We start from the raw sequence: 25,445 nt of genomic DNA, 5'->3' as shown, positions 1-25,445 counted from the left end.
GCTCCTATCCTGAGCCTAGGAAGAAACCCTGACAAATGTCATTTCCATTAGCAATGCAGACAGACAAATCTCCCTGCAAACTCCAACAGTCTAGGGAGCTTTTCTATTGAGAGCCACTGATAGGACCCAATGTGATCACAAAGGACTCTGCTACGGCCTTCGAGGAAGATTGGCTCAGGAGCCGGAGAGAGAAGACAGACACTAAGCGTGGATTTTATAGGTCCTGGTCAGATGAGTCTTAGGTCTTCCGGGGTTGTAATAAAAGGAAAGAGAGGGCAGGAGTGGCTGTGCTTAACCTCTGTCTATACACGCTCACTGTCTTACCACCAAGGACGACATCTAAGCACTGCGTTTGAAGTCTTGTCTTACAGCTCAACATTGCCAGTCACAGCCATGGGTCCCCCACCTTCGAGACACCCACCATCTTGTTCGGCCTGATCCATCAGAACCAGTCTCCCTTCTCAGTCTGATTCTTTTTTTTTTCTTTTTTTTCGGAGGTGGGGATCAAACCCAGGGCCTTGTGCTTGCTAGGCAAGTGCTCTACCACTGAGCTAAATCCCCACCCCCTCAGTCTGATTCTTAAGATAACAATTCCATGTCTGAGACTTGGCGACTGAGGGCTTGTCTTTGAAATGTAGAACTTCTCAGGTACAATTAGGTCAAAGTTTTATAAGAAACATGTTTTTGGCTCAAAATAAGAGTATTTCTTTAAAAGACAGTTTGTGTAGTTCCTTTCTCTGGGGCGTATCCTTTGACACGGGCTATTTCCTGGGGAGATGTAGTCCCCTTCTTGGGTTGCATGGTTGTTTTGTGTTCTATCTGGGAGCTGAAGTCATCCTGCAAGGAATGAAGATTTCCTAAAAAGGTGGGAGCCCCTCCCTTTGGCCATCAGACTATTGAAATAACAGGCTCAAGGTTATTGGGATTTCCGAAGGAATCTTATATTGGAGAAGGAGAAGGCCTGGGAGGGAGATTTAGAAACATCCAGAAGCAGAACTTCTAGAAGGAGATATCACCCTGCTTTGACAAGTTGCAGGAGGTAGGAACTGAGACAATGTTGTGTCACTGGTGGGCAGGAATACACCTTTACGAAGACTAAATAGATATACATTGCCTCTTGCCTTCTGTTTAAGCTGAAAGCCCATGTTAGGGCTCTGAAGAGAGACTTGGGGTTCACTGTGTGTCTTTATTCCACTTCCAATGTGGTGCTTGATTAAATCTCCTTTTTCTGCTCGACACCAATAATCTGATAACTTGGTTTGCTGCTGGCTGGGGCTGATCCTGGGCCCAGGCTTTTACCCTAACAACTCTGGAAACAAGAGTTTCAACTCTGTGTGAAAGGAAAACCAAGACCCTATTAACTCACGATGGGTAGGACCACAGCAGTTCTGTGACGAGCCCATTCCAAGCCCTGACTGACATTGACTAGCTGGTCATAGCTTTGACCTTCCTCCCTTCAGGCCAAATCTCAGTTGGCCTTTGTGGTTTTGTGGGCTTGATGAGTTAGGAAGCAAACCATCACGCTGCCAAAGAGCTCGCACGTCCATGTTCTCCACGGGCCCCTCCAGAAGTATCTGGGATGAATGAGAGATCCCAGTTTTGCCATTCGTCATCCACACAGAGTCTGTCCTAGAGCGGCCATTTTACCTCTAGGATTTTGAAGATTGATCAGAGAGGTATGGCTCACGTTGGTGCTGCCAAATGAAAGAAGAGTGCTCACCGGGCTTTTGCAAGTTCCACCGAGACACAGGAACAGAGCAATTAAAACCAAGTTGCCCAGCCTGGAGGGATTTTCTCAACCTGGGGCTAAAAGGATCTACCCTCAAACCAGCGAGATGGCTCAGTGGATTCTGGGATTCTGGGGCTGGGGTGGGGAGTTGCGTTCATTATCTCCAGTTGTGTGTTAACCCGGGAGTCCTGCAGGCTCCACTGTGAGTTCCAAAGCCTGTGGCCACTGAGAATGTACTAGTTAAACTCAGTGGGACACACAACAGAACAAAAAGGTACGAATGAGGAGAGAGCTGGGAGGACAGGAGTGGGGAGAAGATGGGGTGGGGTTGAGTCTAAATAAGGTATTGCACACACATGTGAAATTGTCAAAGGACAAGTTTAATCAATAAGAAAACACAGGAGTTGTGTGTGTATACTGTGTATGCAGTGAGTGTGTGTGTATGTGTGTGTGTGTGGGTGTGTGGGTGTGCACGTGCGTTTGAGAAAATTTTAATTGGATGTCCAGACTTCCAGATAAGCCCTTGTTCTCCATTTGTCATGAATTTACAGGGGAAGGGGAGAAAAAAAAAATCAATGTTCTACAGTCTGACTTTCATCCGAAGAAAGTTGAAAGACTTTACACTGCAAAGGGAGATCTGAAGAGAAACAAATGTATTTTAACAAAAGGGAAGGAGAGGGAAGGAGAGCCTGCCTTACCCAGGCCATTTAGAAGAACAGACTTTCTCCTTTCCTAAGGCTGTTAGTAGAAGACGGAGAAGGTGAAACCCAGAGAGACAAGGGACAGAGAAATTCAGGGTGCGCCTTCCTAGTCTCCATCGTCTGAGGAAGAGAGCCGAGATGGAAACATGCAGACACAGAAGCTGGGATTCCCGACAAACTTGAGTACTTTCTTTTCAATTAGGGCAAAAATGTCCCTTTCAAGTATCGGTCCCATGAGCTGGGGCGTGGCAAGGAGAGGCACCCTGGGGCTCCCTTCACAGGATCCTCTGTAGCCATGGTGAGTCTGTTCTCTTTGAAGCAGCATGCTACTGTTTCAAAACCAGCCGCATCCAAGAGTTCTCTGCTTCCTGCCTGCTTTGGGGAAGTTTTGGTGCTATAAGGACCAATGAGGAATTTCACTTTCTCAGAAGCTTCTGCAACTAAGGGCAGATTCAGAGAGGAAATTCAGTCTGTCCGTCAGAGCTTCTTGAGATCCTCAGGAGGAAGAGTCATAGATGCTGGAGATCTGTGCTTTAGTGGGGTCTTCTTTGCCTCTGTCCCTGGGTGTGCTATGTCTGTCTGTCCATCCGTCTGTCTGTCTGTCGTCTTTCTGTGTGTATTTATATCCACGTGTGTGCGTGTTTATATCCACTCGTGTGTGGAGGGAACATGTATGTGTGTAAGCACGGTACACGTGGGTACACATGTAGGTGCTTGCATCGGAGTGCAGAGGCCCAGGACTGGTGGTGAGAATTATCTTTGATCAGGCACAGGTCTCTCCGTCAAACCCAGAGCTCACAGATATGCCTGGTCTCGCTTTCCAGCTTACTCTGGGGCTCTTTGCCTCTGAGCTCTGTAGGCAGAGCTGTGGTTTAGTCCTCATGACAACCTGACACACACACACACACGGGTGCTGGGGAGTTAAGCTCTGGTCCTCTCACTTGCAGGCTGTCTCCTCCGGCTCTGAGCTTCGGTTTTCATGCAGAGTGGACAATTACGTAGAATTATGCTGGGGCAGAATGGGAGATGACCTCACATTAATAAATTCGGGGAGTGCCCAACAATGTTTCTCACCTATGGACATGGGAAAGGGCACCTCCCGAAAGATCTTCACAAGAGAACATTCAAGATGCCTCTTACTTCTGTGGGTTTTCTCGGTTCCCTTGAGGTTTGACACACAGTATTGCACACTGGGCCTTCAAAAGGGCTGTGCTTTTATACTCTGGTTGTGTTTTTATGAAATGGCTTTATGCTGTTCAGTACACACACACACACACACACACACACACACACGTACACACACACACACACAAGTGTGTATGTGTGACAGTGCACATGAAGGTCAAAGGTCAATATCTAACTGACCTCCTCACTTTCTACCTTACTTTTCTGAGTTGGAGTGTCTGACTGACTCTGGCGATCTCCCATTCCCCAAAGCTGGCCTGTGAACTCCAGGCATCTTCTTGTCTCGGACTTCTGTAGTTCCAGGGCACACCCTGCCACACACTGCCACACATGGCTTCTTATGTGGGTACAGGGATCTGATCTCAGGTCCTCGTGATGCTGTGTCAAGCAACTTGCCAATGGATCCATTGCCCTACCCAGGCTTTAGGTCTGCATGACCCGTTTGTAAAGTTCAGTCTAGTTCCTGGATACGACTTCATCACGGGCACCACACTCTTCCTCTCGGCCCCATCCCTTTCTTCTTCCCCAACCAAGCTCAAACGGTGACCCTGCTGGTCAGGGATAGAGGGACCGCCTATAGTTGGGTCAGTTAGCTCAGGTCTCTGGTGTGGGGGAAGGGATAAGTGAGATTGATGTCGAGTCTGCCCATGATGGGGTTGCGTGGTCCTCCTGGGTGACTGTAATTGATTGTGACCTAACTTGTAACATTCCGTGGGTCCTTAGAGAATGGGTCACCCATCCTGATAAGTCCAACAGGACTCAACACAAGGCTCATAGCCATCTGCTTGCTGATCGGCAGCAGGAGAAGACACCTAGCCCTTTACTTATTCTGTGGCCATGCCCAGGAGGCTGATGTAGCATCTCCTAGAGTTCACATCCGAGGGATAGGAAATCCTGCAGGGTTTTCCTCATTACGCCCTCTCTGTCTAGTGCTGTTTTCTCAACTCCAGAGCAAAAGTGCCACGACCACAGATTTACAGATGACTCCAGTGGACAGCGGTGGGACACGGCATCATCTGTTCTTTCTCCCCTGGCCTCTCCCTTCATGGTATTGTGCAAGGGAGAAGAGCTAGTCCTGAGAATTTCTTTAGTACATTAAATTCCTCCCTTCCTTGGGGTCCACTTTTTTCTCTTTCTTTTTTAACTAAAGAGATAAATGTGGCAGGTCGAGGACAACACCAACCTTTCTCTCTTCTCGCCTGTCATCCCTGCAGAATGCAGGCTGGATGTTTAACTTCAGTGTGTGAAATACCGAACATGTCTGCTCCTGCTGCCGAGGGGATCAGGTCCTTGTATCTAATGTCCCCCCACTTACTCTGCAGTTAGCAGGCCTTGTAACGTACCAGAAAATGTGCAAAGGAGGGTGTTAGAAAGGAGCAGTGATTTTTCTACTCACATTTCAGAAACTGTGGGGCCAGGGAGCCAGAGCAAGGGGGAGGGGCAGAGCAGGCCCTGAGCAAGCATGGGGTAGAGGCATGTCTTCCTGAGATCAATAGGAGTAGGATCCCTCCCTGCTTCCTGTCCCCCACCTTCACCCCACCGGAGGAGGTCATCCTGTAGCCTGGTAGCCACAGTAACTTGCTCTCCCCTTATAATGTTTTGTCCAGCAGCACCTGGAGTACCTCCTTATGCAAATGAGCCATCCCCAAGCACCTTAGCCCCTGCCAACGATGTGCTCTCACCCCCAATAGCCCCTTCTCACACCCCAGAAAATACAAATAACCTTTGTTTCCCCCATTAAAATGAGCTGTCTCACTGACACTGCCTCCCAACACCTAGCTTCCACTCCCAGGATCCAGCAGTTGGGATCATGGTGCTGCTCCAGGTGAAGGCGTAGAGCCTGCACAGCAGGGATCGGTGACAGAAAGCCAGGTGTCCTGTAGACACACCTTTTATGGAAGGACCTATTGCCTTTATTCCCCAAATCCGGCACAATCTTACCTCACACTTCCTGGGTCAATGCTCAAAGATAACAAATTATCAAGCACTTGGGAGGCCGCATCGGGGCCCAAGATGATTGACAGATACCCAAGATGAGCATGGTTTCCCTGATCTGGGCATTTCTTTATGGATACATCCTGGGAGCATCACGAGAACACTCAAAGTACAGACAATTCATATGTGCCGGTTGCAGAAAGAAAACACTTCTAAGCACAGATTGGGTGGAAAGTAACCCTAGAGAAGTGTGCCTCCTCCCCTTCCCCTCAGCCTCACTAGACCTCTTTGTTGTTCTTTGACCTGTCCACCTAAGACTGCTTACCAGCAGGATCTGCCCAGGCCTGGATCAGCCTTCAGTGGCTGGAGGGAGAGCTCCTGAGACCTCACCTCTCTCTGAGGATCTTCAGGTTGTTCACAGTGGCTAGGGAGGAGATGCATTTCAGTGGTCTCCTGAGTGACCGGTGTTCCTGTAAATGCGCTCATGCAAGCAACCCTAGATAAACTCATTGGGTCTCTCTGTCTCTGTCTCTCTCACGCGTACATATGCATACACACACAGACACACAAGTGCATGCTCACACAGACATGACTTCCCAAGAGGGGGTGATTAGAAGATCGTCAGGAACGGTAAGGGAACACACGAGGGAAGCGGGGGTTATACATGATCAAAATACACTCTATATATCTATGAATATATCGTGAGGAAACCCATCGTCATCCATAATTAACATATTCCAGTGAAATAATCCAAACCAGGCCGTGGGAAAGTTGGATCTGTCTTTGGCATGACCTTGGATAGTGGTCACTTTTCATACCATGTAGCAGTCTTTGAGCTTCGGTCTGACTGGATATGGCGAAGTAGGTGGGTGGACTTAAAGCCTTCACTGTAGAGCGCACAGGACTGAATGACTTGTGCCTGGTGGGCACATCCAGACTGAAGGAGAAAATGGGCACTGAGCAGGCCCTCTCAAGAGCTTGCTGGAAAGGCCTCTGCTGAGGGCCTCACACTACAGAAGGCTGTTCTTGCGCTCTCTCTCTCTCTCTCTCTCTCTCTCTCTCTCTCTCTCTCTCTCTCCATCTTTCTCCATCTCTGTCAGTACATTCTCTGTCTCTGTGTCTGTCTCTGTCTTTCTGCCTCTTTCTTTCTCTCCATCTCTCTCTTTCTCTCTCTCCATCTCTGTCTGTCTGTCTTTGTCTGTTTCTCTTTCTACCTCTCCATTTTTCTCCATCTCTGTCAGCACATTCTCTTTCTCTGTGTCTGTCTCTGTCTCTCTCTTTCTCTTTCTTTCTCTCCATCTCTCTCAGCACATTCTCTGTCTCTGTCTCTGTCTCTGTCTCTCTCTCTCTCTGTCTGTCTGTCTCTGTCTGTCTCTCTCTCTCCTCCATTTGTTAGGGGATGCAGGCTGCCTCTCAGGATCCTGCCCTCAGTTTGGCAGCTGAGCATCCACTCTTGGGCGAGCGTACTAACACCATCTCGGCCCCGGGGGAAATGCCTTCCCACATCTTGCCCAATGTTCTCAAACAGAAGATGAACGCATCTGATGCTGCAAAGATTTGTGGTTTGCACCGCTCGGGAGCATGTTGAGGATCCGAGCCGCCAAAGCACTTAGGTAAGACAAAGACTAATTAAACTGTGAAGCCTTCCTCTCAGCATGAGCGTAGGAGTTGATTCTGTTAAAAAAAATGCACTATTTTTTTTCAAAAGGACCAGGCATCCATGTCCTCCCTGCCATGGCTCTGCAGCTGCTCATGAATTAGTGTTGCTCTTGCAGCAGCCATACAGGGAGACAGAATAACATTTCGAAATAGTAACAGCCACCCATTCTCAAGCCACAGGTCCATTGACAGAGCACCTAGATGTGTGCAGTCGCAATTAAGTGCAGTCTAGTCTGGCGTTTTGCTGACTTACGGCTACAGAAGATCCAAGGGCTTCACAGACATTAAAAACATTGATAGTCGTAAGATGTTTCCAAGGCAGAATGGAAATACTATACTGGACCGTTTACTAGCTTTATGTGCAGTATTAAGATATTGAATATGTGATCTAGATGGTTTTTATTTGTACTCCTGACCCTCGGTCTGGCAAATACTAGGGTTGGAGCCCAACGTAAAGTATCGGATTGCGAGGCTGGGAGTTGGCACAGCTGGGAAAACACCTTCTGTGTAAGCACAAGGTGTGATCCTCAAACCTATCCTCCAACCAAAACCACCTTCAAACCAAAGTCCAGTAAAAACCTGCCACGTTGGTGCACACCTAGGACCCCAGTGCTGGGTAGGTGGAGTCAGAAGGATTCTTGGAGCCTGCTGGCCAGCCCGTCAAGACAATCAGTGAGTTCCAGGGTCAGCAAGACTCTGCCTCAGAAGTATGGTGGCAAGTGCCTGAGGAAGACACCTGTTGTTGACCTCTGGTTTATGCATCCGTGTACACACATGCACACAAACACCCGCCCACACCTGCACTCGTGCACATACATGTATCCAATGTACATGAGTAAAATAGCACATTCTAGTAGTGGCCTTGAAAAAGTTAGCTTTCGTTTTTCTCTGAATAGTGCACCAGAGAGAGAGAGAGAGAGAGAGAGAGAGAGAGAGAGAGAGAGAGAGGAGAGAAGCGCTTCGTTTGCTATGCTTCCAAGCACCATCAGGCTCTGTAGACAGAGCTTCATGAAGGATGGTGATGATCTGTTCAGCCTTACATCCCAGTTCCTCCCTGAGGAGCTCAAGGAAAGTTATACAGAAAAACCACGGACCAGTGGAGAATGGGCGTGGTCCCCTAAGTATACTGCTTTTATTTTTGTTTTGAGTCATGGTTGCCCAATGTTGCACCAGCAGGCCTGGAACTCACAGAGATCCTCCTGCCTCTGTCTCCCAAGCATTGGGATTAAAAGCATGAACCACCACACGCCCAGCGTCATGCTCTGAGTTTATAAAGACTGACGCTTTGCCAGCCTCCTTCGAAAATAGGCTGCATCGTCTGGAGCCTGTTGCCATGTGTTCAAACGTATCTCTCCTCTCCCGGGATGGATGCACACTTACTTAGCCGGCAAGTTTTTTTTTTGTTTTGTTTTGTTTTGGTTTTTTGCTTTTTGGTTTTTTTGTTGTTGTTGTTGTTGTTTGTTTGTTTTTTGTTTTTGTCTCCATTTAGGCATCATTTCTTGAGCAGCAACAGCCTCAACAGCAGTGATGTTAGCTGTCTATGGAGAAGCGCTTTGCGGTGTTCAGCAACTTGCATGTATTTTAGCACCTGTTAATACGTTGTCGTCGGGAAGTAGAGCAGTAGGCTTCTGTCACATTGACAGATTAAGCTGCAGAGGCAGTGGGGGGCGTGGCAGGGTTTGCGTCTCCGGTTTTTACATCCCATTAGAAAACTAAAGCCAGGCATTAATTTCCATTTGAGTTATACACTTCCAAATATTTTAAATTGTTTTCTTTCCACGGAAATGAAAATATAACCATAACTGTCATCTTCAGAGAGTATTTATGTCATGGTGGTGTGTTTCTCATTCGGGCAAACAAGGAGCTCACACTGTAGGGAAAGCATGATTTGATGAATAGAGTAGCTAAGGTTCTAAGGTTTTAAAATCTCTCTCTCTCTCTCTCTCTCTCTCTCTCTCTCTCTCTCTCTCTTTCTCTCTCTCTGTGTGTGTGTGTGTGTGTGTGTGTGTGTTTGTGTGCGTGTGCCTGCACATGCCAGAGTATATGGAGATCGGAGGAAGCCTCAGGTGTCTGGTCCTTACTTTCCGTGCCATTAAGTCTCTGTTTCTGCTTTGCTGGTCTATAACCTTCTGGAAATTCTCCTTTCTTCTCCCGCCGTGGGAATTCTGATATTAGAGATGTGTGCTACGATATCTGGCTTTAAGTAAATCCAGTCCCCATGCTTGTAGAGCAAGTACGTTACCTACCAAGCCATCTCCCTTGCTCTAGATTTTAATTTTTTCTCAGACGTCTTTGCGGGCACCACCCATGTTTTCCATGATGTGAAGTCTGGAGTCTGCACTCATCTACATCAAGAGAGACAGTGGGGAAGCAAGTAGGGAAATGTGGGTTCTAAGCCTCGCAGTACCAACGAGTCAGCATCAGTGTGCATGCCCATCCGTGTGACCCGGCTGGATTGTTGCCCTTGAAGGTGCCTTGAGAACCATTTACTCGAGGGAATAAGGGTTATCAGACTTACAGGCAAGAGTGGGGAAATTACGGCCAGGGCGGCAAATCTGGCCGGCCACTTGCTTCTGCAGATAAAGTCGTTGACATCCATCTACTCTGCCATCTACTTTCCCATGGCTGCTTTCATGCTGTGATAAGAGACTAAGTTGGAGAGAGATGCTAATGGGTTCCCTGAAGAAAACATTGGGCGACCCTCTTTAATACATTGTTTTATATTCAGTCGATGAGAAACTTAACAGCCAATGAAATAATGAAAAAGTTGGACAATCTTTACAACTGATTGAACATTGTGTTGTTGTTGCTGTTGTTGTTGTTGCTGTTGTTGTTGTTTTAGGGTAGTGTTATATCCCCACCCCGTGGAAAACACCTAAGAATGATTGCTAATTGTAAAGGGAAAATGTGACTCACACCAGGGGAAGATCTGGGAGCTCCTTTACTCAGTCAGCAAACCCATCCTCAGAGAAAGAGACAGAAGATGCGACACGCCTTTGAATGGGATGCAACGTTTTAAGAAACCATCGCTATGAAGGGTTCTTGTCGAGAAGTTTTAAGATGAATTTAATCAAGATGCACATGTGAATAGCAACAACGAATGAATCCGTTAGATGCTGGGAACCCGCAAGCCAGCACAGTCCAAAGCCTCAGGCCAGAGAAACCACAACCAGACGGAGGAAGGGGACCTTGCTTGGGGTCCACACTGAACAAAGGAAAGCTAGACAAGGTATTGGGAGCAGAGGGGGGATGGGAATATGAACTGGACATGGCCCGTGGTCGGAGGAAGAGTTAGTTGGTGATACAGCTTGTTAATATAGAGAAGTTGTGGTTAAACGGCGTACGTGAAGATTTTCTGAATTACCCCCAGTATCCGGGACAGGTACATACCCCACCCCCACCATAGGAGCTGGAGGGATGGCCCAATGGTTAGGAGCACATAGTGCTTTGTTAGAGGAGCCACGTTCTGTTCTGTTCCCAGTACGCGCGTCAGAGAGTGCACAACTATCCGTAACTCTGTAACTATCTGTATCTGTATCTGTATCTGTATCTGTATCTGTATCTGTATCTGTATCTGTATCTGTATCTGTATCTGTATCTGTATCTGTATCTGTATCTGTATCTGTATCATCTGTATCTGTATCTGTATCTGTATCTGTATCTGTATCTATCTGTAACTCTGTTTCAGGGCATTCTGTGTAATCTTCCAGCCTCTGTAGGCACCTGCCATCACACACACACACACACACACACACACACACACACACACACACACACACACACTTAAAAATGAAATAAAACCTTAAAAAACCCATACAAAACATTAGCAGCTCAAGTCTCGCACAGCGTAGAATCCCCCGTAGTGAGTAGTTCCCAAGCAACCAAACGAACAAACATAGCAGCCAACCGTGAATGTTGGAATGGAGAACCCAGTGAGGTGGACCATCGTGGGAGGAAAGACAAAGCCTCCCGGGCTCTGGTCAGCAGTTTTGGACAGTGTCTTTCTGCGAGGTTCCCCGTCCAGCTTCTTAGATAGAAGAATAAGACATAAAACATTCCCTTTCCACGGATTTTCTCCTCCTGCAGATGTTCCTTTCTTCCTAATGGTGATTCATCTTCCCTCCCGGGAATCCACCCAAGCAATATTTCTCCCTCATACAATTTCACCTTCCCAGTTGCCATCCATCATCCCAGCCTGTCAAAACCTTTACAATTCTGATTGGCTCATTCAGCGTGCCGTTACCATTCTCGGTCGTGTGACATCTGAGTGGTTGATGAGCCCCGCTCTCTGTGTCTTTATCTTGGTGGGTGATAAAGAAATCATCTGGTAACCCCTTGCTGCTCCCAAGCAGCCAGAGGCAGCGCCTCAGTGTCTTCTCCCTTCCATGCCATGGTGGCCTGCTCACCAGTTCTTCATGTAAGTCAGTCCCACACACAGCCTGTCTACAGTGGCCCTGAACTCCCTGTGTATCAGTGACTAAACACATCACCTGTCTGGGAACATCTTTAGCTGCTGTTGCTCTGCCCTTTCCAGAGAAGACTCTCAGGGGCTCCCCTTGGTGTACCTGCTGGCTCCTCTGCCATGACTGTGAGGATGTCCTTCCCTGGAGAGCAGACAGATGCTCTCTAAAGATGATTCTCTGCCCAAGTGGAGACACGCATGTTTATGTTAAGTGGATGACAGAGGATCATGTCAAGAGTCTTTCTTTATTGGCTTTCCCAAACCCAGAGGAACCCAGAAGAACCCAAAGCTTGCCTACTTGGCTAAGGTAGCAAGGCAACTGTCCCCATGAGATTTCATGTCTCTGCATTTCCAGTGCTGGAATTACAGGTAGGCTACCATATGTATCCAGTGTTTAAATGAGTTCTGGGGATGCAAACTTTGTCAAGTGCTTTATCTACCAAGCCATCTCCCTAGTCCTGGTGATAAATAACTTTACGACATCTAGATTTAAAGTGTAGAATTATAGCACGGTAATCGTACCAGAAGAGGCAGTGTGGGAGCTGAGGTAATGAGCAAAATGCACTAAACAACCCTCATTTCAGGAATTTAGTTACTTCATGCCTCAGTCTCCTCATCTGTGTAGGCATAACACTCACCGCTCACCTTTCAGGTTAATTGCAACCATTAAGTGAATCAAACACACATAAAGTAATGATGGGAATGGCTGGCAGTGAGTCAGCGCTCTGAATGGGAGCCCAGTGCAACATTATTATGATTCGTATTAAAATTATTATTATTACGACCTCCATGATGGCTTCCTTTGCGTAGGTCTTTCTCCCCCCATGAGCATGTTCTGGACAATATGCCTGTAATTAGGATGTAAGCAAAAATACCCTCCTGGGGAGCTTAAGCAAGATTCATAGAACACTAGCACCGACCACAAGCCCACACGTTAAGTCTCTGCTCAAAGCACACTTGGCTTTCAGTCAGTGATAACAGGCTTGGTTCTGTTTTTGGGTGCTGGGGACCAAGTCCAGGGGCTAGCATCCGCTGCGCAGGCCTACAACCTCTAAGCTACACACACCATCAGTCAATGGAGAAGTTTGGATCTACTTTGAGATCTCAGGAAACTGAAAGCATCAGAAGGCAGAGGTCCCATAACCTGAGAAAACTCACACAATTCCTAACCACGGTGACTATGAGCGGTCGGTCATTCCTCTAACGCCTGTGCACCAAGCGGTTGCTGTGTGTTAGCCATTGTTCTGGACAAAGAAAAGGCAAAGAATGAGTGGAAACAGCCAGGCTCTAGCCCAAAGAGGTTGTGTTCTACAGCAGAGAGTGAGGTGGAGTGGAAGCAAAAGTGCCCCAAGAATTATATCCTCAGGACCGTGTTGTAGAGAAAACAGGAGATGGAATAGAGTATCTCCCCACTCATCATCTGGCTGAGTGATGGGGAGATTGGGAGAAGAGCTGCTCAATGAAGTGCTTGCCGTACATGCACGACGATGACCTGAAATCCCTCTGTACACCCTGAGGCCTGAAGGCAAGGCCCCGAGTTGGTTGTGTGTGGCTCTCATCAGGGTAAATTTTCATACAGGACTTGCTTTTCTTGGAGCTGTCACAAACCACTTGGCAACAAGAAGTCAAGGGTGGAAAGGTTTCTGACAGCGCATCCTTTGAGGGTGTAGTTCACCACAGCAGGGAAAGCATGGTGACCAGAACTTAGAGAGACAGCCGGGTAGGTCACAATCATAGAGCAGAGAGAAGAGGACACTCATGTAATTTCATTGTCTCCTGAGATCCCGCCCCACCGAATGGGACCACATACAATTAGGGTACATCTCCCCACTTCAATTAACCTAAGCCCAGAGAACCCTCCTTACACATGCCCCACGATTTGTCTCCAAGATGACTTTAGATCCTGTCTAGCTGACAAGCAATATCAACCGCTTTGGTTGGACTTTTGAGCCACGGATCCCCGGGGCAGAAGGAGTTGAGCTTCCTGTTGGTAATACATCTCCAGTCACAGCCATGGGCCCTGTCAGCCACAGTCATTAGCAAAGCCGTTCCAGGGCCCTCTCTCACTCTGTAGATTCAACGGTTCTGAAAAGGATCCTTTTATTCACTTCCCTGCTAAACTTAAATTTTAGACATTAACTTCTTAACAAGCAAAGTGTACCTCTCCCCTGGCCCCTGCCCTTGAAGCACTGCCCCCGCTTATTTTGCTGCTGAGTGGGGTAATTTTTATTTCCTCTTTGTGTGTGGGGTGCCCTTACAGCATTCTTTTTAAAGCCCCTCAGCGGGAGAACCTGCTGAATTTGTAAAGGTGCTGTTATTTACTCTTTTAATATTCTCAAGCAGCGGTAGGCAGCCGTAGTGCTGTATATCATTGGAATGGAGGCTCTGGGTTGAGGGCCCATGGGGCCTCTGTAAGTCCGGCAGGGCAGGCTGTCCTTGCTGCTTTCGGTCTCACCTTCTGGACCCCCAACAGTGTGAATTCCCTTCAGTGGATGGTGTCAGAAACAAGGGAGGAAAGAGATTTGCCTATTGAATGTAAATGTCCAGATGATATTTCGAACCTCCCCCGCCACACACACACACACACACACACACACACACACACACACACACACACACACACACACACACGAAGCCCAGAGAGCAGAAACTGCAGAGTCCGTCAGACCCAGCCAAATGGCACCCATCCTTCTGTAACTGGAATGTTAAACTGGGAATTGATGACCCAGCTTGAAGAAAAATGCAGGGTTCTGTGTCTTCCTTAATTACTCCCCTACCTTTGTTCTTTGAGGCAGGGTCTCTCATTGACCTGAGACCCCACCGGCTTCTTCAGGGTGGTTAACCAGGAGCTCCAGGAATAATCCTCTCTCCTTCCATTGCCCCACAATGCTGGGGTTACAGGTACATGCTGCTGGGCCTGGTTTTTAGATTCCGATCTTCTGATCATAGATCTCCTAGACTCCAAAAGTATGAGAAATAACATTTCTATCATAAACCACCCAGAATCAGGTAATCTGTTTCAGCTGCACAAGAACAAAATAATACTGCATCAGCACTGACACTGAGGTCATTCACTGATGCTGGTGTTACTTCAGAGACATCTTGGATATTTGGGGGCCCTAGTTATACACATCAGTCAGCCACTGGCTCTCAATACAAGTATGGCCTGGGTGATACATGCAGCCTGTCTACATGTGAATGGCAAGGAAAGGGTAGAACATGGAGGTTGTAATGGGCTTAATGGATGACGGAGCAGGGTATCCTCCATCAAAAGATCCCAAGCTAAGCCTTAAGCGAGGTCCTGGAGGCCGACCGAAGAGACAGCAGCCAGATGACACATCGAGGAGGGCTCTGGAAAATCCCAAGACACAGGACAAAGAGAGTGGAGGACTCCAAGAGATTCAGGGAAGCAAACATTTCCTAACAGGTCTCGTTTTATGATTATTTTGAACACTATGAAGTCCAACTATGCCTACCAGCTCAGACCCGGCTTTCTAAGGCCTGGTAAGATAACCTGAAGCAGATATGAGGTTCTTGGAGACTTCCTGCCCAGCCGGGTGGTGGGCATGCACGTCCCTGTTGCCATAGTCTGTGAGTGGAAAGGGTAAAAAAGCACAGGGCCCGGCACGAGAAGTTTTTACCTGCCCTAGCCATTCCCTTGTTTAAAAGGCAATGTCCTTGCTATAGAGATGTTTCACTCAGCAAAGCGCTTGCTTGCTGTGTAAGCATAAAGACCCGCGTTTGGATCCCCATTAAAACAAGCAAACAGGCCCCAAGCTTTCCTTTTCCGGTGGTGGCCCCGCGGGGTGAGGAGCTCGTGTTCATACTTGTAGCTATGGTGTCCAAGGGTCCGCTGCAGTCCGTGCAAGTCTTCGGATGCAAGAAAACAGCCACAGCTGTGGCCCACTGCAAACGAGGAAATGGGCTCATCAAGGTGAATGGCCGTCCCCTGGAGATGATCGAGCCGCGCACTCTACAGTACAAGTTACTGGAGCCTGTTTTGCTTCTGGGCAAGGAGAGATTTCCTGGTGTGGATATCCGGGTCCGTGTGAAGGGTGGTGGTCATGTGGCCCAAATTTATGCTATCCGGCAGTCCATCTCAAAAGCTCTGGTGGCTTATTACCGAAAATATGTTGATGAAGCCTCTAAGAAGGAGATCAAAGATATCCTCATCCAGTACGATCGGGCCCTGCTTGTAGCTGACTCCTGTCACTGGGAATCCAAAAAGTTTGGCGGTCCCGGTGCCGGTGCCTGGTACCAGAAATCCTACCCATAAGCCAGTCTCAAGGATCAGGGTTTACCTTTGTAATAAACATCCTAGGGCTTTAAAACAAAAAACAAAAAACAAGCAAACAAAGAAAAATCTAGACTCGGAGGTGCCTGTCTGTAATCCCATCATGGGGACATGGAGGGAAGAGGATCCGTGGGCTAACTAGCTTGTCTCCTTGCATCTGTGATCGCGAGGTTCAGTGAGGGACCCTGTCTCAGTAAACGAGGTAGACAGTGATGGAGCCCTCTGCTCTCCACACAGACATTCACCCCCATCTGCACACACACGTGCATGTGGCTGTGTGTGCATTGCCACTCGGCATTCAAGCACATACACAATTTTAAAGAAAACATGTTTTACTTAAAACTTGGTTATAAAAACATCCTTACCAATTTTGAAAGTTTCCTGTTTGTTTGCTTGTTTGTTTGTTCACGGGCCAATATCAAGTGTGCCCTGGTTCTGTCGGCATTGTTTTCTTTGTAACCTATCATCACCCTGAAGTGCTAATTCAAAAAGGTTAAACAATTCCCTCAGCAGCTCCTAAATTTTAAATATGAAAAGAATTCCATAGCCTTTTCGTCTTCTTCTTCTTCTTCTTCTTCTTCTTCTTCTTCTTCTTCTTCTTCTTCTTCTTCTTCTTCTTCTTCTTCTTCTTCTTCTTCTTCTTGTGTTTGAGGATAAAGCAGCACATATCTCTATTGTCCCTCCCCTGAGCAATTGTTATCCAGATTCTTGATGTGCAGGGAACAGTTCTGAGAAACGCATTGATGTTTATTTGAACTCCATGGTGCCCTCGTATCCGCGCGTCACTGATGTTAACATAAATCTTGGTTAACTTACAATGCACGAGACCCTGAACTGGTGTCATCTGGTTCCCATATTTAGTCCAACCTTCATCCCAGATCCCGAGAGCACCCTGGAGAACTGGGTGATCGATCACAAGTCCATTTCCTTCCTTCGAAGTCCCAGGAGTGCTGGGCTGGGGATGGGTTCCTGATGCTGGGGGACACATGTGCATGTGCATGGGCTGAGCATGGGATGTGCACTGTGCAGTAGTCCTCACCATGCACTTTGCATGTGCTCTCCGCAGTTCCCACTAGCACATTTCAGTAACGTGTATGAACGCTATGGCAAAACAGCGATTTTCTCGTTCCAGGGTTAGCTGCTTTTCTCATTTGGCAAAACACACCTTTTCACAGCCGCTATGCTAAACTTCAAGAATAAACCAGCGGCCTGAACAGGATTTGCCATTAATCTTAAGGTTGACAGTGTCATGTGAAACTCGGTGTGTTATAGTGATTTTCTCGTGGACATCCAACTCCAGATCCCTTAGTCCCTCTTCTAACCCAATAGGAGCCTGGCAGTTCCTCCTGAACCTTTTGACTGTTTTTACATTTATTAATGTGCACACCCACCCACACCACAGTGCAACACTGCGTCAAAGGACTCTGGCCACCGTGTGTCCCTCCTATGGCTTTCCGTAAGTTCCTGTATCCCTTCCCCTGTTGCCAGCCACAAGTTTATGATTCTTAAGGCTGGCCCTGGACTGAGCCTCGGTGGTCCTGTCAGTTCCAGCATGCTCCTCACGGGGCCCATGCTGTGAAAACCTGACAGAGAGATCCAGGCTACAAGCCTAGCTGATAGGTATCTTCAAACAGCCAATCCAGTAGACGCCTGGGTTTCTGCTGGCGTCAAACCAGAGGCAGCTGTGCCAACAGGTGCCTCAGTGTTTCCTGGCTCTGCTTTCAAAGCCAAACCCCAGACAGCGGCGGCTTCATCAACTGATTCAGCAGCCACGAGGACCAGCATTGGCCTCTTCCACCATATTTAAAGAAAGTTCCCCCAGCTGCTGAGATAGCTCCACAGATAAAGGTGCTTGCAGCCAAGCCTGAGGGCCAGAGCCGGAACCCACATGGGAGAAGGTGAGAGCTGACTCCTTCAAGCTGTCCTTTGACTTCCATACATGTGCCATGGCTCACACACACACACACACACACACACACACACACACACACACTCACATGTACACACACGCACACACACACACTACACATATCACACACACATACTACATATACATCACATACATACACACACACTATATATACTATATATATGTATATATATATATATATATATCTCACACACACACACACTAAAGAAAACTTAAATACTTTTTTCTGCGAATGAAAACGTAGAAAACTGTCTTATTGAGTGCCCTGAATAACCAGATAACGCTATTCCGGAGACATCGGCATGGCTAAGTACCAGCATAGACTTGACGTTGCCCTTCTCCAAGGATGACGAGCACAGTGGAGAGGCTGAGAGGACGGGAGCTGAGAGACAGGCCTCTGGAGTTCGAACAGTTGACAGTCATCGGACGCCTCTGTGAAGAGGGGTCGTTGAAAACGCACAGAGCTCCTTTATTCGCTGGTCAGCTGAGGTCAGAGGCGATTCTGAGCATTGGGAAGACAGCTCATCTGGTGAAGGGCTCGCCTGGCAGGCTTGAGGACCTATCTAAGTTTGAGCCCCAGAACTCATGTAAAGGAGTTCAGCTGTGATGAGAAACACTAGCAAACCCAGGGCTGGGGACAGAAGAGGATCCTTAGGGCTCACTGGTTCGTTAGTGTGGTCTAATTGGTGAGCTGCAGGCCCCAGTGAGAAACCTGTTTCAAACAAGGATGGTGGAGAACAACAGGGAAAGACATCTAGTGGTACTCTAGCATGGTATCCCCATTCACCTCTGTGCCAACACACACACACACACACACACACACACACACACACACACACACACAGAGAGAGAGAGATAGAGAGAGACAGAGAGACAGAGAGACAGAGAGACAGGGAGACAGAGACACACACAGAAAGATTTCAAGTCGAGATGTCTGTTGTCTTACTTGGTGACTACAAAGTCCAAGGAAAATGGTATCATGACAGCTGCCCACAGAACACCCTCCTGGAGGGTCCAGAGCCAGCTGTTCCTGCAGCTGTTGTGGTCATGGCAGAGGATCAGATGAGCTTCAGGAGTCTGGCAGGAGAAAGACGAGAGGCTATCTCTAAGCCAGGGACAGGGGAGGCAGCACGAACTTACGACGCTGATAGAGAAAAAGGAAATAACCAAGGTCCTTCTAATGAGACATCACCACTCTCCATGGTGAGGAGGAGAAATCGAGGTGGTGGGAAGGGACACCCACACAGAGAGGAGCTCAGCGGTGATGTCAGGCAAGAGCAGTTCAGACCTGGGCATGCACGGAGCTGACGGCTTCCCTAGGGAGAGTTCTGTTGTGAGTTCCTTCATAACGGTGGCTGCTGGTGATTATAGAGGGGATTTTGTCCATTTTATTTTTGGCAGTGAAGTGATGTCAGCCTAGCACTAGAAACAGCCACAGACGTGTCTGTGAAGGAAGAAATAAGAGCTACTGCTCAGTATTCACGGGAACATAATCAAATGAATGGGAAGTACCCATCGTGCGTTTTCCCATCAGATATACTAGGCATCGGACCTTGGGGGCATGGCCACCTTTTACACAAACCTCATCCTCTCTTGCTAGAGGGGACGTTTCTCCCCGTGTGCATGCGTGAATGTGCATGCTTGTGTACGGCATGTGAGCACATGCATGCGCATGCGTGGAGATGTCCGCGGTGGATGGGTGCGCATGCGTGGAGATGTCCACGGCGGATGTCTGCAGCACGGCCTGGGAATGACTTCGGGACAGACACATTGGAAAGCAGCAATGCTTCTGACGCCCACTTGGTTGATTATGGGTGCTTAATCCACAAATAAGTAGAGCCGGAAATAGAAGAAAAAAAAATCCTCGAAAATGTAGTGTGCAGGGCGAGCTCAGCAGCTAAGAAAGGCCATTGTTCTTGGACCCAGCACAGCACCTGAGTGCTCACACATGTAACTAACTCAGGGAAGTCTGGTTCCCCTCCTGGCCTCTGTCAACATGCATGCACACGGTACACACACTCACACTCAGGTGTGAAGGACACGCATGTGCGTGCGTGTGCACACACACACACACACACACACCATACACTCATACATGCACACACGGACACACACAATCTTAAAAATGAACATTATCTAAACATAAGTTCTCATGGAATGTTTTTACTGATTTTCTGACAATTGAATAAAAGGTACGTACACCAGCCTCTTGTCGTGATCCTACCCAATCCTACTTTCACAACAGTAGGTTGAGATTTCAAGCCGCCGCCACCGGAGCGTATGTTTTGATCCATTGTTTTTTTTTTTTTTTTTTTTTTTGGTTCTTTTTTTCGGAGCTGGGGACCGAACCCAGGGTCTTGCGCTTCCTAGGTAAGCGCTCTACCACTGAGCTAAATCCCCAGCCCCCCCCCCTTTTTTTTGGTTCTTTTTTTTTTCCGGAGCTGGGGACCGAACCCAGGGCCTCGTGCTTCCTAGGCAAGCGCTCTACCACTGAGCTAAATCCCCAACCCCCCATTGTTTGTTTTAAGAGAGGTCGGCAAGTCCAGCTCCTTTGTTCTAACTCATGGCTCTCAGTGAAACCGTGAAGTAAGCACAGAGACACTGGAGTGAGAGCCCTGGGTCTGGATTCTTCCTCTGCTTCTTACTGGCTACATCACTGATGTGTGTGTCTCACAGTTACCACAGAACCTGGCTATGGTTGCTTTCCTATCCGTAATAGCGACTCTTGTTTGTGGATGTTTTGTTTCTCATATACAAAAAATGTAGGCTTCCTGTCATCCGTGTGTATTAAATGTAATTTGGATTCAAGAGAAAAGACCTCCTCCTCAGAGGTCATCTTACCCATTGCATGATTGGTGGTTTTGAATTGCCTTTATCCTATTCTGTGATGTCAGCTTTAACTGCCAACTAGACACACACTCAAGAAGAAAGTCTCAGCGAGAGATTGCCTAGATTAGTTGGCCTTAGGCATATATCCATGAGGGATTTTTTTTCTCTCAAGTGGGCTCATTAAGCTGGGAAGACTCAGCCACTGTGGGCGGCACCATTCCCTGGGTCTGGATCCTTGACTGTCTAAGGGTAGAGGAAATGGGCAGAGTTCTGAGCATGGTCAGGTTCTCTCTGCTCTCCACTGTGGATGTAACCAGCTGCTTCAAGTTCCCACCTGAGCTTCTGTGTAAGGGTGGTCTGTAACCTGAGGCTGTGAAACTAATTTGCCCTTTGTCCCCTGACTTGTTTATGCTGTGGTGTTCAGTCACAGCCATAGCTAGGACAGCAACCATTGCTTTACTGTCTGTATAGCTGAAGGCTCACTGTGGTTTGACTCCTCTCATTCCAATGTTGTTCCTTTGAGGGGACAGAGGTTGTATGTTGTGTGGTTTTCCATTTCTTAATTTGTAGGATGGTGGGAAGAAGATCAGGGAACCCTGTAATTACTCCTTTGTTGACCAGTGATAGAAAGGAGAGACACTACACCACTTACCTAAACCGAAGCCCACTGCTGACCCCTTATCAGCGCTGCATTTCAGGGCGGCGGGAGGAGCAAGGGTTCAGATTGTTTCTGGCTTAATAGAAGGCACTCGGATCTGACGATGATCATCTAGTCCTTTGTAAGGGCTGTGTTCTATTGAACTTCCATAACACAGAGCACTGTGATACCAGATCAATGCTGGATTTCTCCCTACATATCAGTCAAGCGATTTGGCAAATCATTTATCAGCAGGCACCAGATAAGTATCCTCTAGTTGAGTTTTGGATGTGGCCACTATAAGATATTGATGTTATCAGCCTGCGGGCCTGAGGACCCAGGCCCGCAAGGCTGTCTCTACTCGGGATGGCAGGTGCAAGGACTCTGTCAGGTTTGCACCCACATTTCCAGTCAGCCAACCGGAAATCATCACTATCCCATCTCTGCCCTTGGGTTTGGCCTACTCACTAACGCGGCTCACAGAACTCAGGGGAACAGGTTCAGCAGTATATTATAAACAATGCCACAAAGATGCAGACAGCCACACAGAGGAGGAGATGGGTAAGAAGCAGGTTGGGGAAGGAACCAGAACATGTTAGTCCTCCATGGGCCTGCTATCCCCAGGCTCTTCCCATGATCAGTTACTCAGACTCTCTCCTCATGGTTCTTCTTGCGCTCCTGGTTACCATTCTACAAAGGCACGATTGACCAAATCCTTAGCCTACCTTCTTCCTCCCCACGGGTTTGGTAATGGTGTTGAAAGTCCCTACCTTCCAGTCATGCTTTGGTCTACCAAACAAGTAGCTCTCAACTTGGAGCTTCTAGGGACTTCCAGCCACCAACCCTCTCCTTTACGCCACCTTGCAGATTCCAAGAATTTTCGGTGCTCTTTGAAGTTCCTTAGTCTCTAGCTCTGTCCCTCCTGCTTTCTCCCTCTCAGCGGATTGATTTAACAAACCATCACAGGACATCTGTCTCTGAAGTGGGTGAGGGCCCTGGGATGTGATCTCTCAAGTACAGAACTTTGCCTTTCTTTGAACGCTGGATGCTAGAATGCTTCAGGTTTTGCCCTACCCAGTCTCCCGAGTTACATTTCTATCCAAATGCTCAGGCCTAGAACTGACTCCCAGTTCACCTGTCTGTGACTTTATGTCTAGAAAACACTCCATTAGATAATCCCAAGAGTTTATTGGAAGGGGTGAGTTATTTTTACTGCTTGGATTTTTACAAATTAACTAATTTATTTTTATTAATATTAATACCAATTAATATTATTTATTTATTTATTTCATTAAACTTGGGCTCATCTATGGTCGCATACATTGCACGGGCAACCACTTGTTTGGCACAGCCTCTAGGGAGCCGTCTTTCTCTGTCATCCTTACCTGTCTCAGATTGCATAAGCTCCCAGGGGGCAAACACTGTCTCTTCAAAATGCACTGTGCAGTCTGTACACAAATGAGCAATTAATTCACTGAACACTGACACCGGGACACCACACAAAGAAACGACGGTATCGCAAGTCATTTAATGTACCAGTTCCCTTCGGTCTCCCCACTAACACAAGCTGTCATTTGAAAAGAGATAATACACAAAGTACAGTCTTGCTTAAATTGAAATTATTATTAGAAGATTAGTCTTAGTTCTGTCTGTATATCTCTACACAATGCCACTGTCAGAAGCTTCCAGAAGGCTCGTTAAGTGGTTGTTACAAGGTTAAAGGGCCGAGAAGCAACTGTAGTATCAACAGAAGAGGCAAAGGACCCACACTCAAGCTGGGTCAGGGGTTGACACACATTTTGTGTAAAAGGCCGAATGGTAAAGCTGTTCCGACTCTGAGTACCATGTGGTCAGCAGCACAGCCCCTCAGTCTGCTCTTACAATGTGGTGGTAACCACAGAGCATGCGTGAGCAAATCATATCTGTGTCTTAAAACTTCATTCATAAAAGAGCCATGGATCCAGCATGTGGGCTGTAGCCAGCCAACACCTGATAAGTGATCACACTAGACTGATTTCTCTTCCACTGACTCTTAAATTCTTTGTAGAAATAAACCAACAGCAGGAGAGACACAAGGGTTGAGACAATCAGTGGCTGTTTGGGAGAGCGCTCCCTTGTTATGACCTGAGCTGGATTTCCCAGCACTCACATCAAAGCCATGCGCATCTGCAACGTCTACACCAGGGACGGTGGAATCGCTGGACCTTGCTCCCTGCCAGCCTAGTTTCAGTTTTAGTGAGAGACCTCATCTCACAGGATTACAGGGGAGAGCGATAGAGTGGGACCCAGGTATCCTCTCTGATCTCCATGCACACCATACCATACCACACCACAGCACATCTACCTAAATACATACCCTAGCTCATCACACACACACACACACACACACACACACATATGAACACACATAAATATCCTACCCCATAACACACAACCCTATCTCATAGAACACACACACCCTAGCCCATAGCGTACACACACATACACATGCACACACTCATACACAACACATATACACACACAGAGAGAGAGAGAGACAGAGACAGAGACAGAGAGAAACACACACATACCCTACATCATAGTGCACACATGTGCGCGTGCGCGCATACACACACACAGAAACACACATGAACACACATAAATATCCTACCCCATAACACATACACCCTATCTCATAGCACACACACACCCTAGCCCATAGCATGCACACATACATACACATACACACACACATACACATACACATATACACACACATGTGCACACATATTCCTACCACATAAGACACACACACCCTACCCCATAGTACACACACACACACAGAAACACACTTATACACACATACATAACCTACCCCATAACACACACACACACCCTACCTCATAGCACACACACACCCCCTAGCCCATAGCATGCACACACACACACCATACACACACCGTACACACACACACACACACACACACACACACACAGAGGCTCACAATCACACTGTTACATTATTCTTTGAGGCAGGACCTGTCACTGAAGCTGGTGGCCCGTGGGCTCCTGTGACCATGACCCTTCCTGTTCTGCCCCTGCCACTGCTGGGGTTATAGCTGTGTATGTGACCACACCTTGCTTTTCACATGGGTGCTGTGGATTCAAATTCAGGTCCCGCTGAGCCATCTCCTCATCCGAGGAGAGAAAGATATTTACAGAGAGAAAAATCCAGGGGTGTCTCCATAGTTGGGGATGTGACATCAGATCTAGGCCTCTTAGAACGCAGAGGACTGATTGCCTTCATGCGCCCTCTGGGAATCAACACACATCTCTCAGGCATGCTATAAATATGCCTGGTGGTTCCTGATGCTGCCGAGGTGGGGATTGAGTCCCAGGATGAACAAATAACAATTCCTCTTATTACAGGAAATACGGTGTTCGGTTCTGTTTGAAGATATTCAAATGGCCACCCTGCCCTTGAGCCTTGAGTAAATTAATTGCTCTATTACAAGTTTGAAGAGCTTTATTGAAGAAAAAAAAAGATAAAACAAGCAAGAACAACACCACACACACACACACACACACACACACACACACACCACCACCACCACCACCAACAACAACAACAACAACAACCAGAAGTCAGATGCAGTCCCTATGGTTATAGGCTGCACAGCCCTGTATAACCCAGTGGCTTTGTTCTGTTGGGAACAGTGGAGTGCTGTGTTCCCCGTGGAGGTGCCGTCACTATTAATTTTATTGGGCATAACGGGAGGCCTAGCATGCAGTCACAGGGTTGCCAATGGCAACACTATAGTTCACCTGAGTATCAAAGAGTATCAAAGCAGACCGGATGTGAAGGTTTGGTGCCCGGTGGATCTCGGCAGCAGAAGGCGATTTGTAGAACTGGAGCCTGCCGCTCTTCTGAGGGGTAAGAGAATCCAGATCGCACTGTCAGCCCCACCTGCGTGTCCTCCATTGTAGGCCTGGCTCGTCCCTTTGGGATGCCTTTACCATGTGTCTGTTGTTACCTAGCTGCTGTCGATTGGGGGCGGGGGTGCACATAAGCAGATTTAGCTTCTCTCTGTGCCAAGCATGCAGG

At 47.7% G+C, this 25,445-nt stretch overlaps 1 protein-coding gene and 1 long non-coding RNA gene across 4 annotated transcripts in view; one reads left to right on the top strand and one right to left on the bottom strand.

Moving 5' to 3' along the window:
* LOC120093118 (uncharacterized) overlaps window positions 1-25,445 on the top strand; it is a 167,380-nt gene that overhangs the window by 100,379 nt on the left and 41,556 nt on the right. The window contains exon 1 of one of the 3 annotated variants that reach the window (XM_063266482.1): window positions 15,444-25,274. The exons of the other annotated variants lie outside the window; for them this stretch is intronic. Coding sequence (XP_063122552.1) covers window positions 15,507-15,947 — 441 coding nt within the window. The 5' untranslated portion in view covers window positions 15,444-15,506 and the 3' untranslated portion in view covers window positions 15,948-25,274. Of the gene's footprint in view, window positions 1-15,443; window positions 25,275-25,445 lie in introns of those variants that run through there. 3 annotated transcript variants of the gene reach the window in all.
* Window positions 2,089-4,287, bottom strand: LOC134480246 (uncharacterized). Its single transcript, XR_010054515.1, has 2 exons — window positions 3,816-4,287; window positions 2,089-3,439 (listed from the first exon to the last, which is right to left on the bottom strand). It is a non-coding gene; the product is annotated as an uncharacterized LOC134480246 (long non-coding RNA).

This window comes from Rattus norvegicus, chromosome 8 (genome assembly GCF_036323735.1).
Source record: "Rattus norvegicus strain BN/NHsdMcwi chromosome 8, GRCr8, whole genome shotgun sequence".
In the NCBI taxonomy this organism is placed as follows: Eukaryota; Metazoa; Chordata; class Mammalia; order Rodentia; family Muridae; genus Rattus; species Rattus norvegicus.
Note: the sequence above shows the minus strand (reverse complement) of the source record. Positions and strands in the feature narration are given on the sequence as shown.